At 36.5% G+C, this 21,201-nt stretch overlaps 1 protein-coding gene across 2 annotated transcripts in view; it reads left to right on the forward strand.

Moving 5' to 3' along the window:
* Positions 1 to 21,201, forward strand: part of LOC146532854 (uncharacterized) — a 232,568-nt gene that overhangs the window by 87,020 nt on the left and 124,347 nt on the right. For both annotated transcript variants that reach the window (XM_085196714.1, XM_085196715.1), the window contains one exon: positions 19,388 to 19,596. In XM_085196714.1, the coding sequence (XP_085052840.1) occupies positions 19,388 to 19,596 (209 nt within the window). The remainder of the gene's footprint in view (positions 1 to 19,387; positions 19,597 to 21,201) is intronic.

Below are 21,201 nucleotides of genomic sequence, written 5' to 3' on the forward strand. Positions count from 1 at the left end.
AGCATCTAGTGATACTCTGCGTGTGAGCGTTCTTAATTTTTCGTACTAAATCGAGATATTTTGGGAAATGATAATATTTCATTACTCCGAGTCAAACCCCAAAGCAATACAGTCAGATCGCAGAAATAAAAACCATTCAAATTCCTATATTATTTATTTAAAGTTGCTACATCTTCATTTCCTACTGTAAAGCTCATCGAGTAGTTGAAGTTAAATGAATTACATATATGTATAAACATTTCAATATATGTACGAGTACATACATATGTATATAAACTGCATTGTACGCAAACTTGCACGTTGCAGAATTTCCTTTGATTCTCAACATAATCTTTAGTTACCAGGCACCATGTGCCTCGGTTCAGAGTAGGCTTGGCTTAAGGGAGACTGCTCACTTAATACTTACTAAATAAATTATTGAAATTGTTGAAAATCATAAAAAATAATTAATTGATATTGCTGCTAAATATATATATATTGAATAGAATTAAAGTTTTGTATAATATGAATGTTGGAATTAATTTCAAAAATAGCTGTTATTTATTTTTATTAATCATAGTAATACAAAAATTGATTTACAATTTTGGATGAATAAAAGAAAGAAAGTAATGTGGGTTATATGCATCATCGTAGAATTCAAGAGTCTGTTCGAGTAGCAATCTTCTATGTTGATCGATTTACAATAAAAGCTTATTTAAATAGATCCTTATTTCATAATCTATTTTTTTCGACTCACTTTTCACTCCAGCACAATATAGCAAAATATATGAAAGGAAATGGCTACCGTCTTTTATACAATTTAGTAATAAGCATGGGTGCTCTATCAAAGGACAATGTTGCCATAGCATATTTGCATCAGTAAAACACAGTATATAAAAAAGAAGTTAACATACATTTCCTCTATTTACTCTGCTTTAAGCAAAATTAATTATAGTTTCAAGATTTTATTACCGAAAATGAGTGTAATAACACACATACAAAATAAAATACATATATTTTTACTCTATTATAATTTGTAAAATGAAAAATAATGAATCCTCACAATGTAAAGGTAGCTTTAGCGACAGTAGTGCAATATATGACCTCGGCATACATCCAAGACGGATATTAATGTGAGGATGTGAAATAATGAACGCTTCGAGTTCTGCGTCAACTCGTAATTGATATTTTGTTGTTAACGTATTATATAAGTCACTTTTATTTTGAGGCCGGTTGTTGTGTAGAGGAACAAGCGCGTGACTGTAAATGCGATAGGTAGTAGGTTCGTTTGCCGTTTAAGGAAGTGAAATCTCTTTCAAAAATAATTGCAAAAATAAAAAAAAATGTTTTTCAGTTGATGTTGTATAAGCAAAAACAATTAAGTAATAAGCGACAAATCATGCAAGTAGGTTTAAAATATGAAGTTGCTATTTCATGAGTTAATCAATTTCAACTTGCCAGCGTCAATATAAAACGTGTCACGAGTATGACATACTTTTTAAGTCTTGTCGAGCAGATTTTTTTTTAATTTTCTAGCAATATGCACAGTTAATTGACGATAAGGCTTTTCTCTATTAAAATTAACTCTTGCATTGTATTCTTAAAATATTAAATTATACTTTAGATAATGTATTATCGTTTTCTCTTAATTTTTGTTTTGTTCCTTTTAATTTTTGTTTTCTTTTGAAAAATATATTTTTATAAGTATTTTTTTCTCACTTACCTTTTTCTTAGAGTAAAATACGTTATAAGTTAATGTTAGCTAAATACTGCTCCACAGCCCCATGATTAAGTCTACTTATCTATATTTACTGTCTTAATAACACAATCTTATTCAAATGACCACTAAACACTATACTATAACAATATCAGCTACAATCAGCCCCGACCGCAACCTACGCATGATTAATTACGTGCAAACGTCATACAAATATGCCCTAAAGCCAACCTGCATAATTCACGTCACTACGCCATATTCCTACCAAATAACTAACATCTTGGAATAAATAGTCCACGTCCACCAACAAATAGCCGGAACATGTCAAATGTATTAATCTGGTACTGGAACGTCCAAATTGGTTGAAAACATATCAATCTAGCTCCTGCCACATACTAATTGCTCAATGAGGCTGGCCCGTCGTTCGTCTGGCAATGGCTTAATCTCAACTATATTCATAGATCTTATATAGTTGAGATTAGAGATCATATTTCATTGGATGCTGCGGGTCCATGTTTCAACGTTTAGAACAACGATGAGAGATCGTAACGTGTTTAGTTCATTAGCTCGGTCTCTGCGTGCAACGGAGTGATTTTGATAATTATTATTATTGGGAGGTAATTGAAATAATGGATGCGGTTAGTTTAGTTTTTGTGTTTAAATTAATATTATTAGTCTAATTGGCCAAAAGGATTTTAATATAATAATAATGATTTACATAATATATTACATATTATATCTATCTATTTACTAGTTTAAAAATAATTATATACGTTAAAACAAAATATAGATATAAATCTTAATAGATGAAAAAAAACTTTAATGAAAAACTGGACATTTTGAAGTTTATTAAAAACAATATTCATAATTGTTTCTTGAGGTTTCGATATTAATTTTTGAAATTTCTTTGTCTTAATAATTTAATTAAAATATATAGCCATTCAAATTTACCCTTTTCGATTTTATCGAGGGGGTGTATAATGATTTCCAACAGCCCCTTTTACCATCTACTAAAATGTAATTGAATTACATAACCTGTTTGATTATTGAATATATATGCTTTTGTGGCTAGTAACATAGTCGTATTGAAAATTCCCATTATGTTAAATTCTACTGAACACACAGTCAACTAAAATAATAAAGTCAAGCCAAGTCTGAAATACGCCATATTACCCAATGATTGCTCAGCTTCTATTTACTTAGGCCTCGTCTTGAATTCTCAGAAATAGAATTGTTGATTAACGTTACAAAAGTCCCTTTTAATAGGATTCGGTTAAATTAAGCTTTATCAATGCATTATTCGATACTCATAAAGTAGGTTCTGGTTTTCAATTTAGTAATTTAATGATAATATTTAGTAGAGACGTTTGTCTGGAGATTTAATGGTTTATGTGTGACGAGATAGTTAATCATTTTTTTATATATATTCTATAGAATAAGAACCTACACTTATAAGCGTAGGTTCTATTTGATTTTATCAAAGCGGTGTAAAATGAATTTCAACAGCCCCTTTTACCATCTAATGAAATGTAATTAAAGTACTAAGTACTAACTAAAGTACTACCTATTAGATAATTGAATACATATGCTACACTTTTTTTTTAATGAGTAATAATGTACCAGTTCAAGCGAGGAAAGCCATGGAGAGTCGCTAGTCATAAATAATGTAAAAATATTAAAAATATCTCATTACATATTATTATAAAGATGCTGCAAATACATATAAAAATACGATGCATATAAGAATACGCAAATCATTAGCGTAACGTGGTTGAAGCGGGCGAAGCCGCGAGTAGTTGGCCGGTTTTATAATAAAATTTATGGTTTGAGGTCGCTGTTTTAAATGTTTTACTTTTAATCTACTCAGCAGCTAAAATAAGAAAGCCTAATAATAATTTATTTGGTCATTTTGTAAGCATAAAAGATAAAAAAAGATAACATTCAAATGTAATACAATGGGAATAGCATATAAAATGTATATTTAATATGGTAACATTTCTATTAATAATATACTAGATATTCTAAATACGATAAATGTTATACAAAATTGAGTACAATATATATTTTATGAGAAAAAATGTGAAGGCAACAAACGCAGTGTGTATATAATAGATGTGACCCGCAACGAAAGTTAATATGATCGTAGCTGTATTGACACGAGTATCGATACGACCGACATCTTACTAAGAACAGTGTAATGTAAAAATGGTATTAGTTAGTCCGATTTTGTAGATTTTTGAAAAAAAGAAAGATATATTTGTTCGCGACAACCGACGCGCATCATCGGCTGTGAACTCGTCACAACATGTTAGAGATTGTTTAGTTTGGCAAAAAGTGACGTCATACCACTCTCGTAATTTTGAATGTTATTATTAGTGTCTTTTCTAAATTAATAGTGTTTTTTCCTTTGTAAATAAGTAATTACATTAAATAATAAATATAAATAGATTTGGGTTCCGTTTTAGATAATAATTTTCGACTTTATATCTTATTTGTATAGTTGTACTATGATTTGCCGCATTAATCGCTTTTTATATAATAGTAACTTCCGTATAGTAAATTTTATTATTAATTATTGTTTGTCATAGTTTTCTGTAACAAAATAACAGATTTGTATATTCCTAATGTGTGTAATTAATTTTAGAGAGAATTTTCATTGTAAAAACTCATGTAAAATTCGTCATCGTAACAGCATTTTTCGTAATTTAATAATAGATAATACTTAAATAGTATAATGTTTTATACATAGATAGATAGATATTTTTATGTTCTTTTAATATGTATAAATTGTAAAAACATCCGATTTTTAGTTATTAAAATATAAATGTAAATGTGTGATAATCATAGTAAAAATATTGTTGTAAATAAAGATAAAACGGCTCGGTGGCTCGCGGCTCTCGTTACCGTTTAGCTCCGCGCAACGGAGGTGCGCGTCGGGCGAGACAGAGACAGTCGGCAATCAACGGTGAGCACAACAGGAAGAAGATAGAATCGGAACAAGACACGAATAGAGCCGACAGTCACCGACCGTTATACAGTGATCAACATCTTGTTTCAATATCCTGTTTCAACATCCTGTTTCAGTATCTTGTTTCAATGTATAGCAAGAACGTCTCGCAAGAACGTCTCACAAGAAGGACTCACAAGAACGTCTCACAAGAAGGACTCCCAAGAACGTCTCCCAAGAACGTCTCACAAGAACGTCTCACAAGAACGTCTCACAAGAACGTCTCACAAGAACGACTCACAAGAACGTCTCACAAGAACGACTCACAAGAACGTCTTGGGGTCTCAGCATACTCCGTGTTCCCATGATCTGGAACCTATAGTGTGCAGGGCGTCAGCGGCTCATTCACTTGAGTTCCGCCCGTCCGGTACAACGTGCTGGTCCTTCGAGCCGGATCTGGGGACTCCTCACCGAAGCTGAAGCATCATCCGTCATCGTGCAAGTTATCGCAGTGCTCCGTCGCGCAAGTGCTCCGTCGCGCAGTACTCTATCGCGCAGTGTTTTCCGTCGCGCTCGCAAACGCATTCGCCGTCGCGTTTCGCATCCGTATCGACTGTCGCGCTCGCAACTGCGCTGACGTCACATATCCCGTCACGTCGTGAGTGTTTTGTGCATCCGCCTTCGTGAGTCTTCGTAAGTGCTCCATCGCGTAGTGCTCTCCGTCGCGCCGTGCTCCATCGCGCAGTATATTCCGTATTGACTGTCGCGCTCGCAACTGTGCTGAAGTCGCCTTACTCGCCTGTAGTCTTCGTGAGTGTTCGTGCATCAGCCTCTGACATCCGCCTTCGAGTGTTATCGTGAGTCTTCGTGAGTGTTCGTGCATCAGCCTCTGACATCCGCCTTCGAGTGTTATCGTGAGTGTTCGAGAACCTTCGTGCATCCGCCTTCGAGTATTATCGTACTACATCGCGCAGTGCTCTCCGTCGCGCAGTGTTCTCCGTCACATAGCGCTCTCCGCTGCGCTCTCCGCCGCCTCCGTTGGCGTCCGCATTGACTGTCGTGCTCGCTACTGCGCTGACATCTATCGCGCCGTAAGTCACGTCGTGAGTGTTCGTGCATCCGCCTTCGAGTATTATCGTAAGTCTTCGTGAGTGTTCGTGCATCATCCTCCGACATCCGCCTTCGTGTGTCGTCGTTCGTCTCCGAGAATCTTCGTGCTTCCGCCTTCGAGTGTCGTCGTTCGTCTCCGAGAATCTTCGTGCATCCGCCTTCGAGTATTATCGTTTCGTCTTGGTGAGTTTTACCAATTATCGTAGGTTTTTACTAAGATGCCTATCACAAGATCAAGAGGTCGATCCGAGGGATTGAGATATGAAGCCGACCCTTCATCTAGTCACACAGAGGTGACACACCCGCCTACGAATACACAAGAGGATTCCGAAATAGAAAAGAACTTAATAGTACCAAGTGACGAAAAGGAAGACTCAAGAATTATTTCAATTAACAAGGAGGAACAATTTGAAGGCACACAAATAAAGTCGACAACTTCGAAACGTGCAAACTCGAAGAAGTCTACGAAATCCAGACGTAGAGCAAGAAATGCTCGTGAAGAAATACTTCGCATCAAGCTTGAACTCGCGCAAATAGCTCTGGAAGATGCTGAATCAGATAGTTCAGAATCCCAGGAAGATAATATATCGAAAACCGACTACGTTAGCTCCTGGATTGAAGATAATGCACAAATCGTACAAAAATCACTTACACCATGTGCAGATGTTCCGAGGCAACCACATCCAGTGCCGTCATGCTATAGAATGCCTCAACATCCGAATATCGGCAACAATTCCGAAAATCAACAAGCAATACAGAGAGATTCAACAAAGGAAATAGAGGAGCTAAAAAAGGAAATAGAAAATTTGAAGAAAAGATGCGAAAAAGCCGAAACCGCTCCTACATCGTTGTGTATGAAAACAGAGGTACCTAAACCTACAATGTTACCTCCATCATCGTCATACAATTTTCCCGTCGCGTCCAAAGTCATCATGGATCTTCCTACATATAGTGGAGTGTTAAATGAATGGCTATCATACAGGGCCATATATGAAAACACTAAGGGATACTTCAATGAAGTTGAAAATACAGCCAGAATTCGAAGAAGCCTAACTGGAAAAGCATTGGAAGTCGTCGACACACAACTCATAGCTCATTCAAAACCGGATGCCATCATAGAAGAGCTTGAAATGAATTTCGGTCGTCCAGATGCAATCGCATATAGTGAATATGACAAGCTTCGATCTCTACCTCGTTGTGCTGACAATCCAAAGGAGATACATGCATTCGCCAGTAAGGTAAGAAGCAGTGTCAATCTGTTTCGCGCCCTCGATTTACACAACTTTATCACTGCGCCAGATATAACGAGGGCCCTTCGTGAAAAGCTACCATCGTCGTTATGTACCAGGTGGTACGAGGAACAAGCATCTATATTCAAACCAGACCTGACGCACTTCAGCGAGTTTCTCACCAAACAAGCAGCATGTCGCACACCTTATTCAACAGAGATCCCGCACTCAGAGCCTACTCGTCGTGTGATACATAGAACGCACAATACTACCGAAGAAAGGAAAACTAATAGATTTCATGGAATGGTGAAAAGTACGTGCAAAATTTGTAACAAAGAAGGTCATCACAGTATTAGCTGCAAGAAATTTCAAGATGCCAACTCAGATAAAAGATGGGAACTCGCCAAAGAACACCGACTGTGCTTCAGATGCCTGCGGTTCCGACAATCAGGACATTCCTGTAAACCACAGAAGTGCAATATTAAGGGATGCATCGGTACTCATCATCGATTACTACACTATGATAAAAAGGAGAAATCAGAAATTCGAAATCAACAAGAAGAAAAGGAAACCGTGGCCAACGCATGGGTACCGTCAAAGGCGCATGCTTATCTTAAAATCATACCAGTCAGAGTTCATGGACCGGCGGGAGAAACCTCCGCATACGCTCTATTAGACGACGGATCAACTGTATCTCTCATAGATGAAGCTTTGGCAAAGGAAGTCGGTGCTGAGGGACGGCTGGATCCTTTAAAGATGGAAGCAATCGGGGATATAGTTATTGAAACGCCGGGATCAAGGCGTGTTACCGTGACACTTGCTAATTCACAGAAAAAGAAGATTAGCTTTACAGCTCGTACCGTTCCGCATCTTAATCTTTCCCCGCAAACAATTCGTGAAGAAGACTTAGCTGCCTGCGATCATCTAATAGATTTGAAGAACCAGCTCACCTACGACTCAGCCACGCCTAAAATTCTAATTGGTCAAGACAATTGGAATTTACTACTCGCCGAAGATGTCCGTATAGGACCGAAGAACCAACCAATCGCTTCACTCACGTCGCTCGGGTGGGTGCTACATGGTGCGCACAATAGGACATTGGGTCAGAAAATCCATTTCGTCAATCAAGTTACTGCTATTGAAGATAGAATGGATGAACAACTGAGAGATTACTTTGCCTTGGAATCTCTTATCATTAATCCGCGTCGGCCAGACTCTGATCCAGAAATAAAGGCTGAAAACATTTTGAAGAAACACACACACCGTTTACAAGATGGGCATGTTGAAACCACACTTTTATGGAAATCAGAGAACAGCATCATGGTTAATAATTATGAGTCGGCGCTGAAGAGGCTCATATCAATAGAGAGAAAAATTGATCGTGATCCTGAACTGAAAAGGAGATACACCGAACAAATGGAATCACTCGTCCAGAAGGGCTACGCTGAGGTGGCACCTAAAAGTATCTCTCCAGGCAGAACATGGTACCTGCCACACTTCGACGTGCAAAACCCGGCTAAACCAGAGAAGCTTCGCATTGTTCACGACGCCGCTGCTAAAACCAAAGGTATGTCACTAAACGATTTCCTCTTGACTGGACCAGACCTTCTTCAATCGCTTCCTGGAGTCATGATGAGATTTCGCCGTCATGCTTTCGCTGTATCAGCCGACATAGCCGAAATGTTTATGCAAGTCAAAGTAAGACCTCAAGATAGGGATGCCCTTCGCTACCTGTGGAGAGGACACCGGCGGGAGGGAACTCCTGAAGAATATCGCATGACGTCGCTTATATTTGGAGCTGCGAGTTCACCATGCACCGCGATATTCGCTAAAGATTGAAACGCAAAAAGGTACATCGACACGCATCCAGAAGCAGTGGAAGCTATCATCCACAACCACTATATGGATGACTACCTAGACAGTTTCCGAAGTATAGAAGAAGCTATAGAAACTTCCAAAAAGGTCCAACATATCCACGGAGAAGCTTGTTTCAAACTCTGCAAGTGGGTTTCAAATATCCCGAAAATAATAAATGAACTTGAAAAACAATCAAATATGACAGAAACTATTAACCTGGGTACCAAAGAAGAAAAGATTTTGGGTTTAATGTGGAGACCGTCAACCGATGAATTACGATTCAATTTAAAACTAGCAAGATTACCGCCCAGTTTATTAAAGAAAACAGCTCCTACGAAGAGAGAAGCTCTGAAGATAGTTATGTCACTCTATGACCCACTTGGTTTCGCTTCACCCGTTACTATTCGTGCTAAACAAATTCTTCAAGAATCTTGGCGAAGAATTATAGATTGGGATCAACATCTGGATGAAGATCTTTCCAAGCAGTGGGCAGAATGGATGCTACACCTTCAGAAATTGAAAAATGTGAGCTTACCTCGATGCTACTCTGGTTATAGTGATGCCACATCTGTACAACTACATATATTCAGCGACGCCAGTGAAACAGCCTACGCAGCAGCTGCCTACTGGAGGGTGGTTGCTCCGGATGGAAAAGTCCAAGTCAACATGATCATGGCTAAAGCGAAAGTAGCCCCGCTCAAGGTTATGTCAATTCCTCGTTTAGAACTACAAGCAGCCGTCATGGGAGTTCGCATAGCAGAAGCTGTCATAAAAGAACATCGTATTGCGCCGGAATGCAAAATCTTTTGGACAGACAGTAAGACAGTTCTGACGTGGATAAGAAATGGAGCCAGGTCTTATAAGCCATTTGTCGCACATAGACTAGCAGCCATTGAAGAATATACCAAAGTTGAAGAATGGCGTTGGGTACCTTCTAAGCTCAATGTCGCCGATATAGCCACCAGAGAAGTACCATCTGATTTTGGAGCTGATCATGAATGGTATCACGGGCCTGCCTTCTTGAAAGAAAATCCGAGTACCTGGCCTATCGAAAAACCGGTCGTGTCAAATAATACTGGTGAAGAACATACTTTTACCGTTAAAGAACTCCAGCTGAAGACAAAATTACGTGAAGCAATTCCTGATCCACAACGCTTCTCAAAATGGGAGCGACTACTTCGTGCCACAGCTAGAGTCTTGCAATTTTTAGATATTTGCAGAAATAAAAAAGAGAAGATCTTTTATAAGCGAACACGTAGAAATATGGAATCAGATCCTACGTGGAACAAACGAAGAGAAACATTGCAAAAGAAATCTACTACTCTACATAGCAAGAAATCTATGGATTCCAACAATTTTCTGATATTGGATTCGAAGTACATTACAAAAGCAGAAAATCTTCTCATCCGAACATCTCAAGAAGAATCTTTCAATGAAGATATCACAGACTTAAGATACAACAGGACTATTGCCAAACAAAGTCGCCTTCATTCATTACCCGTAGAACTCCGAGATGACATTGTCGTTCTTCGCAGCCGTATAGCCGCCGCCGAGGGAATAAAAGACGAAACAAAGAAACCACAAGTCTTAGATGGAGATAACTACATCACACAGTTATATATTGATTGGACCCACCGTTGTCTTCACCACAGCAGCACCGAAATAATAGTAAATGAAGTACGTCAACATTTTTGGGTAATTCGTCTTCGTCCCACCGTGAAAAGGATAGTTCATCAGTGCCTCAAGTGTCGTATTCGCAAGGCACAACCCCCACAGCCTTCTACGGGTGATCATCCTAAATCCCGTCTCGCTCATCATCGAAGACCATTTACATACACCGGCTTAGATTATTTTGGCCCTCTCACAGTAGTCGTCGGCAGACAACACGTGAAACGTTACGTCGCACTCTTCACGTGTCTTACCACTAGAGCAGTTCACCTGGAAATCGCCGCCAGCCTAAGCGCAGACTCTGCCATACTTGCATTGCGAAGATTCGCTGCACGTCGAGGATGTCCTTCCGAAATTTACTCAGATAATGGTACAAACATGCATGGAGCAGACAAAGAACTTCGAGAAGCATTCAAAGAAGAAGCCAGTCGTCGAGGCATTGCATGGCGTTTCATAACACCATCTGCACCATTCATGGGAGGCGCATGGGAACGTCTTGTTCGCTGCGTGAAAACAGCTCTATACACTATTCTTCGTGAGAGATACCCCCGAGAAGAAATTTTGGCTACATTACTCTGCGAAGTAGAATATACTGTGAATAGTCGTCCCCTCACACATGTTTCTGTAAACAATGACGACGAAGAATCTATAACACCCAATCACTTTTTACTTGGGGGTTCAGCTCGTCTACCTGTACCTGGCACATTTAGTGAGGACGACATCGATAGCAAAAAGCAGTGGAGACGCTCACAGATATTAGCGGACATGTTTTGGAGACGCTGGGTTCGCGAATATCTCCCTGAACTTCAACACCGGCGGGAGCCTCATGGTCGAGGCCCTACTTATGAAATAGGTGACCCGGTACTTATAGCCGACTCACAACTTCCAAGAAATACGTGGCCAAGAGGACGCATAGAAAAAGTATATCCAGGTGCAGATGGACAAGTGCGAATAGTTGAAGTACGCACTAAGGGTGGTCTTCTGAAAAGGCCAACCAAAAAACTCGTTCCGCTTCCAAAGTAAGAAGACGTCGTCGCTCACCGCGGGAAAGATGCAGCATCACATCGAGACCTGATTCTGCACGGCGGGAGAAATGTTCGCGACAACCGACGCGCATCATCGGCTGTGAACTCGTCACAACATGTTAGAGATTGTTTAGTTTGGCAAAAAGTGACGTCATACCACTCTCGTAATTTTGAATGTTATTATTAGTGTCTTTTCTAAATTAATAGTGTTTTTTCCTTTGTAAATAAGTAATTACATTAAATAATAAATATAAATAGATTTGGGTTCCGTTTTAGATAATAATTTTCGACTTTATATCTTATTTGTATAGTTGTACTATGATTTGCCGCATTAATCGCTTTTTATATAATAGTAACTTCCGTATAGTAAATTTTATTATTAATTATTGTTTGTCATAGTTTTCTGTAACAAAATAACAGATTTGTATATTCCTAATGTGTGTAATTAATTTTAGAGAGAATTTTCATTGTAAAAACTCATGTAAAATTCGTCATCGTAACAGCATTTTTCGTAATTTAATAATAGATAATACTTAAATAGTATAATGTTTTATACATAGATAGATAGATATTTTTATGTTCTTTTAATATGTATAAATTGTAAAAACATCCGATTTTTAGTTATTAAAATATAAATGTAAATGTGTGATAATCATAGTAAAAATATTGTTGTAAATAAAGATAAAACGGCTCGGTGGCTCGCGGCTCTCGTTACCGTTTAGCTCCGCGCAACGGAGGTGCGCGTCGGGCGAGACAGAGACAGTCGGCAATCAACGGTGAGCACAACAGGAAGAAGATAGAATCGGAACAAGACACGAATAGAGCCGACAGTCACCGACCGTTATACAGTGATCAACATCTTGTTTCAATATCCTGTTTCAACATCCTGTTTCAGTATCTTGTTTCAATGTATAGCAAGAACGTCTCGCAAGAACGTCTCACAAGAAGGACTCACAAGAACGTCTCACAAGAAGGACTCCCAAGAACGTCTCCCAAGAACGTCTCACAAGAACGTCTCACAAGAACGTCTCACAAGAACGTCTCACAAGAACGACTCACAAGAACGTCTCACAAGAACGACTCACAAGAACGTCTTGGGGTCTCAGCATACTCCGTGTTCCCATGATCTGGAACCTATAGTGTGCAGGGCGTCAGCGGCTCATTCACTTGAGTTCCGCCCGTCCGGTACAATATTAAGAGAAAACCACACATTAAACATTAAAGATTTTTTAGCTTCACGTTCCATCCCTCACATAGCAGAGAAAACACCAAGACTCTACTTTCTCTACTAACTCTACGTCCGTTCTCTACTTTCCGTCTAATTTTCAAGATATTTATGGTCCAGTGATGAACCTCAAACCCGCGCTTTGTCTTGTTACCAAAACAAAAAGATGACAGTATTTAATTTCTCTGTGGGGGGAGGAGGGAGGGGGGTTATAATGACCTGTTCACCGTATACTTACCTTTATAAGCTGCCTGTTAAATATTTTTTCTTAAACTACATACTTTATATCATTTTCGTGATACATTCTGAGTTATCGACATCCGAACATAATATTAGCACTATTAATAAAAAATCTTTCAACGCTATCTCAAGGCAGCAGCCGTTGGCGGGTCAACTATAAATATGGATAAGTGAGGAAAATATGGGACTATCGAATCCTTTGTTCAGGCATTCGTTAACCCCATACAAATATGGTTTTTCTTAATAGTGTCTAGAGTAGCAAGCAATTTTTACAAGTAAAATGATATAAAGAATATTGATTTTGTCTGCTCCTTTTCTATTTTTGTTACAGTTTCACGCTCTATCCCGCATATAGGCGAGCAAAGAGACCTTATTATTAAGACACTTACTCTTCGTCCATTGCGTTGAATTGTGTACAACCAGTACAATGAAATGGAAATAATTAATTCTCCCGAGTGGGAGTCGAACTCCCAACCGTCGCGCTTAAGTTAGACGCTGTGCTGCTAGGGCCCCTCTGTATATGAAGATTCATATATATTTAAGAAACACCATCGTAAAGGCCACCGCGAAGTATTTAGAAAAATCTGACTTGAAAAGTAGTGGTTTTGGTTTGGAATAATGAAGATCGCTAACGTTAATGACAACGTATCTTCTGCCTAACATGCTTTGCGGGATAAAGCTTCAATCTGAAAATTCATATTTCCGCTTTATATTTATTACTGATGGAAAAAACTTAATATTGTAAAAAAAAATTATCTGCACGCAATGTGAAGATAAAAAAATATTAAAAAATTACGACCCTTATAACATTGTCAATATTTGAAGTTTTATTTTCATTTCATTCCACTTTTTATTGAAATCCTTTTATAAAAATTTTACATACAATTGTACATACTTCAAATAAAAATTCATATGTAAAGTTTCAACTTCCCCTTAACAAAACGAACGCGAATTGTTTTCTTTTTCACTATTCAGCTCTTTATTTTTCAAAATAGTTTACGTATTTTACAAACTGCAATAAATCCAACGACAAAAAAATTGCATGTAAAGTCAAAGCATATGAATGTGAGCTTTTGCGAGTTCAATTTAAATTTTTAAAATTCCCACTATAGCACGATGACAAACAGTGCTGCAGATATGAAAGGGCCATTATTTCGTGGACTTTTGAAAGCTCCTCTTTTAATACAATATGGGTGGAAAAGTATTCTTAAAACAGTCGCCTCGGAAATTTCGGCCATCCATCCATCCAAATACTCCGAATAGGAATTGCGGTTTTATTAGGCGCCAGCGTTCGGTTTTGGAAACAGAAGGACTTAAATTGTTCGAGGACGTCTGAAATGGTTTCAAATGGCAAAGTTTGGTCCATATTGATTCAGAGAGGTGTGCAGTGGTGGGATCGACACTTCTGATTGTAACACTTCTGACCAAAATCACTCATGTGAGAAGTATCGTCGGTCTTTAGAAGCAATATTTTGATTGATATTAGTATATATTTTTGATGAGTTGAATAAGAAGGCGATAGTGATTAGTTTTCGCCTCCACGCCATGCCTCTAGACCTTTTTTTTAAACAGTGACATATCACTATTTTGTACCCAACAAAATGTAATGCAAATATGCATGACATAATATAAACATTACCATTTTAAAAAAATACGTACGTTATTGCTATACTAGAGAAAACTCAGTTACACGTGTACTCCCCAAAGGTATATTATTATATGAAGTAAGGTTGACGGCTCCCAAAGAATTTCAAAGTTAATATTGCTCATAGAAAGTAAATCATACCATGATTAAAAGCTCGAGGAATTCTACTGTACATAATGAATTAAGCTCAAAATATCTTCATCTCGTTACAAATAAAATTGGAAAGGGAGCTATGAAAGTGTAATTAAAACAGAAATATCACTTCAAGCGTAATGTATTAGCGTTTACTGACCCTCATCAAAGTTCCTCGACACGACGATTTCATTTCGTTACAATGAATATTAATAATATTTTAAAATAATAAACTTTTCAAAGTATGGTCTTGGATATTAAATATGATAAATTATTATTTGATGAGTAGCTGAGAAATAATTCAAAGGTAATATTTGCGTAGGATATATGATTGTTTAGAACAATTTTTAGATCTTTTCATTAGGAATGTATTTTTTGTGATATTTAAATAAAAATTCGAATGAAAATTCTATATGTTTTAAGTATAATAAATTTCATAAAATTTAGTTTTTTTATGTTTTAAAACCTCTGAAATTTTCAGTAAAGTAAAGATCTTAGTACTAATAACAATAAGGACATTCGCGTTGTAAATGATGACACGAGAGTATTTTATAATTTAGTCCGCGTACACCAAAGTTTGTTCAGACTTATTGAAGAAATTTATCAGTAAACAAATAAATACCATACTAAGCTCTTTTTGTTAGCTTCACCCAGTATTCTCAGAATAAAAAAAAGGTTAGTCAGTCATTATGACCTTTTACATTTTTTTACCTTTACTCTGTATCCCCGCAGACAGGAACTGGGAACCTAGTGTTAAGACACTCCGTTCCCATTAAGACAAAAGCGCGGCGTTTAATTCTGCCAGTCAACACGCAAAGCTTCAAAAATTCGGCAATAAGTTGGGAACGGAGTATCTCAGCACTTGGTTCCCTCTGCCTCCCCTAGTATATGCCAATACCGCGTGAAGCTAAAAAAATAAAACCAACAAACAAAACATTAGTAAGATATTTCTATAAATTCCTTCAGTAAAAATATTTATTTTCCCATAAAGCAATTTTGGGTGGAAATTAAATTTGTACAATAAAAAGGGGTCGCGAAACATCGTTATTCTGTACGCAAGCAAAATTCACTCGAAATTTATAGAAAGCATAATTGGTTTGGTATCGGCCCGAGCGGCCTATTTCAGTAATGGACAGAATTCGCTTGATTTCGGACGTATTGGAGCCGATTTTTGTGCAATTTACCCTTTTACCCGAGGGTATGTCGATATATGCTTCTTTTCTTACCGGTTTTCTATGATAAAACCCCAAAATTCCTGCCACAGCCAGACATTATTACTGTCAGTCGTCAGAGAAATTGATCTAAGTTATAACATTTTTTTGCCTGTCCCTTGACTTCAGTTTTGATGGTTATTAATAATAACATGGCGTATATTGTAAATCTGTAACATATGTTGTTGGCTAATGTTAGTTATTTTTCTAAATTGATATAGATGATATTTTTCTGATATACAGTACAGAAAAAGTAAAATTATAGTTATAATTAACAATTTAACAATTGCCACTCATCGAGGTGTTGCTTGCTCTTAACACCGCATTTTGCCTTGTTACCCGACCGAAACGTAAAAACATTACATATTTCAAACATAGGCCTCTAGATCTCCCTTATAAATATTATCAATTTTTTTTAAGAAAGTTAAATTATTAACTGCGACAACATGTATTCTTTTAAATTTATTATATATTGTAAAGGTAAAAAAATCTATCATTAAAATTAAAAAAAAATGAATGACATCTAAAACATTCATAAACGACTACGACTGCGGCTAAAAAAGGACAGTAATTTAAACCGTTTTTAAAGTACATTAAAAAGTTTTAAGTGCATGTTAAGTGAATGATAATGGAGCCAAGTATCGTTTATAAAATATGTGCGCGATATTTAATGATAGCTATAAAATTTTACATTGAGGGAAATTTTTCATTTCACGTTTTAATGGATAAAAATAAGGAAAGATGACATGTCTAACTGTAAACACGATGGTTTTGGGTTCGATGCCTATCAGAAGAATTAATTATTATCTATTTTCCCGTATAAAAGGCATACAGCCGAAATTATGGTATATGCTTAGCGTTGTAGACATTGATATGTGCTCTCCACTTAAACTGATATTTCCGAAATTCATATGAAAACAAGAAAAACAAGAAATTCCATTTTACCTCTTAAATTCCACGTTAACAAAATTGTTGGCGGAATTGCGGGACTAGTTGAATAATAAAATATTAAAATATCATAGTTTTTAAGTTTTAGCTTAATTGCTCTTTAAAAAAACGTTTTGAAAATTAAATATTACAGTGTAATGGTTCCCTACATACATACATGTCGTGTTCTACGTAGTTTTAATTTTCCCCGCGTTTAGTTCTAATAGCCCCTGTAATGAGAGGTTATATTTTTCATAAAAGCTTTAAGCTCGGCTAAGTGCAAGTTAAGGGGTTGTAAAAATAATACTAAAATGTAAAACTTTTGCGAAATGAATCTAAATTACTGGGTCGTAGTTATAAAAAAAGAAGTCGTTAAAAAAGTTAACGGCACCATCGTGCTACTATAAGCGCAATGGTTGTGGGTTTGATTCCCATTCAGGAGAATGAAATATTTTATATTTATTTTCATTTTCTCGCTCTGATAACTAGAATTCAATACGAGAGCAAAGAAATAATGGCATTAATTTTTTTATATTTTTGAAATTTCTACACTTTCTTAATTTTTTAAACAACATAAGATTTTCCTATATTAATTAAAATATGAAAATCCCAATCACCTATTAATAATTTCTCTCCAATACTAAAATAAAGAATATAGATTACATTACAAAACTATATGGCAGATAAAAAGCTAAGAGTTAGTGAAACTTGTAATGAGTTTAAAAGTAACGAACTTCAGCTTTTCTTTGTGAAAGCATTCTTAAGTCAACTGTTCCCGGACTTTGCGGTCGATTCGGAAGTGTAGAGTTGTTAAGAACACAATTGTACATCATTAAAATGGACAGAAAAATTATTTTACATATTTGGAATGACAGATTTATAACAAAAGGGTAGTAAGTTCGATTGTTTTTATATAGCTTCATGCTATATTCCGCACATAGCAGGTTAAGCAGAGGGAACCTGGGAACCTAGTGTTAGTGTACATTAACTCATGAACTAATTTTTACCAGCTCTTACCTATTCAAATAAATTGATTTAAAACAGCTTCACACTGTATTACACATATATCAGAGTAGATAGTGGGTACCGAGTGTTAAAACACTCCTTTCTCCACTTTCAACCGATTTTTTTGGGGCATTGCGTTGCAAATATAAATAAATAATAATTTATTACCTTGAGTGAGGATTGAATCCACCACACATATTTGTGCCCCTACGCCGCGACGGCCTCAAATCAGGCCCCAATTTATCTAATAATCAACAAAATAAATGTTTGATGAATAAACACTTATAGAAAATTAGATGTGAATACGCTTTGCTAGCATTGCTGAGGTTGCCCGACCGCATACCACATTAATTTATTCGCCATAATTCAACTGATTACACAAATTTTTAAAACATAAATATTAAATTAATTTGATTTTTTTTTATCGATAAGTACTCGTACTTTTGTAATAACATTAGAATAGAATTAAAAAATTTAAAAAATTAACCAGCTTTACGCTGTATCCCGCAAACAGCAGAATAGGCAGAGGGAACCTAGTCTTACGATACTCCGTTCCTCAGTTTTCGTCGATTTCTGGAGAGAAATCGACGGAAAGTGAGGAACGGGGTGGAGTTGGAGGCATTGGGTGTTGGCTGGAGAAATTAAACATCGGGCTTTGCCTCGACGCCAGAGCGAAGAAACCTGCCTAACCTGCTACGTACGGGATACAGCGTGAAGCGAAAAAAAAAAGTAAATTTTTACTTGAGGAATTTTATTTAGTTAGGAACAACGCGTTTAAGCAAAAAGAGTAGATTCTGTTGCTCAAAAAATCATATTGCACATCAGAAATCTGCGCCAAAATCTATGCTCTGACAAATGGAAAGGTGGTAGCCCAAAAAAGTAACAATTTTAATCCGCTTGCACTGGGCTCACGAAAATCCCACTAATATACGTCCTCTGATGGCGGTAAAAGGAAAATACGGACGGACAAATGTTTTTGTAAGCTAGGCGAGTCAAATTGATTGCTGGTTTACTGACTTTTATCTTAGTTTAGATAAACGTTGATGAAATTTTACTTTTGAAAATTTTATTGGGAGACGAATGCATGTTCTCAATGGAATTCCACTTAAAGTTGTTATTTTTTTCGTTTTGATATTTCGAAGGATATTGTATATTTGGTATTATACATTTTTTGGAAACCCGGCGTTTTGAACATTTTGTACCAACCACGGACTATACTTTATTTAGGTTTGCATATTTATGTTTGTTTACAAATTTTCCCGAAATAACATCTAAATTGAATGTTTTATTATGAGAATATGTAGAGTGGGGAACCTAGTAGTAATTAAGATGTTATTTTTTCCACGCACTGCTAGATAATAAGAAATAAACCCCCGAGTGAGAATCGAACCTACAACCGTCGCGCTTACACTGTTTCTATTGAAGTAAAAAAAAACAATCGTTATAAATCGTATCTTATTATTGTTTCAGATACAATAGCTCTGAGAGATGTGCAACTAATAGCACCATCAGCAGTCAGGTTAGGCGAGACCGTCCTCCTTGGCTGCAAGTGGACACTCGAAGGAAACGAAACGCTGTACAGTGTTAAGTGGTATAGAGGTCGACAGGAGTTCTTCAGCTACCTGCCTAAAGAATATCCTTTTACGAGGATCTTCGCTCAGCCAGGAATTGATGTTGATGTAAGTTGTACTAAATATTTACTTTTTTTTAGCTTCAAGTTGTATTCCGCACATGGTAGGATAGGCAGAGGGAATCTGGGAACCTACCTTTTGTCGAATTGTGGAGGCTGCGTTGAGTGTCGCAACTAAACGCCGTGCTTTACCTTGTTAGCAGAGCGAAAATTTTAAATTTTAAATATTTTTTCCTCGAGTGGGAATTGAACCTACTGCCTGTGTTTACATTCGCACGCTTGTACCCCTACGCCACGACTGGCCTTATTTAATAATAATCGATTTGGGATAAACTTCGTTTGCTGGGACATTATTACCATTGTCATATAATTTTAATTGCTATTTTCTATAAATTTTAATTTAAATATCATACGTAAATTTTTATTAACGTAGGAATTTAGGTAAATCTTAGTGCTTCCCTATACTTCCAAAATTGAAGTGAACGTTCATGACAAATTTTATGTAGGCTGTAAGTTGTCAGTTTACTTTTATTTTACCCATAGAGTTCAATTCTCATAAAACTCATAAAGTACTAAAAGAAATTTCCTCCGATCAAAATATTTATATAATGGATAATGTTTGATTCATTTTCATACTACAAAATGATTGAAGTACTCCAATTTGTTGATTGCCTTTTATAAGAATCCTTAACTTACAATTCAATATGGCTCATGAATATTTGAAAACACCTGAGAGTGTACCTTTCTATTGCTGAGTTATATTTATGTACAATCTCTTAACTTGTTTATTTTGTTATGTATATTCTGAGTGATGGGAATTGGAAGATATTGGAAGATATTGGCTTAATAACTGTTGTTATTTAATTTGAATTTATCAAAATAATTTGGTTGTTGACTTTTTTTATGCAGCTACATAAAAATAACTCGACAACTAGTAAAATTAAATATTTTTGACTAGCGGCCCAAACGCGGCTTCGTCCGACCGGTTGTGGGCTCGATCCGCACTCGAAGAAATGAAATATTTATTTAAATGTATATTTTTATTTGCTCGCTCTGGTGGCGAAGCACGGCGTTGAGTTCCGCCACTCTAAACGTAATGCCTTCTGAATTCGGTGAAAAGTGTGGAACGGAGTGTCTTAACACTAGGTTCCCTCTGCCTACCCTGCTGTGCGTGGGAGCAGCATGAAGCTGGTTTTACTTATATTAATTAAATAGTTTTAGTTTTAGGAATATTTGTATTCTAGTAGAAAATTTACAGTGAAATATATAAAATTATTTAGGCAATAGTTTTAATAAAATTAAACTGAGCTGTAAATCCAATCTTAAACGTTAGCTATCTATAATATACGTACCTACGTACGTAAATAATCTAACTTTGAAAAGTTGCCATCACGTTTGCCATAAATTTTCTTTTACCAGCTCTAAAAAGTTTTTATGAAAACTCTACAAGATCTGGGTCCTTCATTAAAAATATCTGGTATCTTGAAAGTGGATACTTGGCGTAATAATACAATTTGAAAAATTATTATCTTGGCCTTCTCAACTTTAGAGTTCATTTTACTGTCTCAAAGTTTTCGAAGCGAGAACTATGGTGAAGTTTTAAAAGATAGGAAAAGTAAATATGTTTGCATCGTACTTTACATTTTAAGAGATT

Source organism: Heliconius melpomene, chromosome 13 (genome assembly GCF_056956725.1).
Source record: "Heliconius melpomene rosina isolate 202511_hmr_F chromosome 13, ASM5695672v1, whole genome shotgun sequence".
NCBI classification, from domain to species: Eukaryota; Metazoa; Arthropoda; class Insecta; order Lepidoptera; family Nymphalidae; genus Heliconius; species Heliconius melpomene.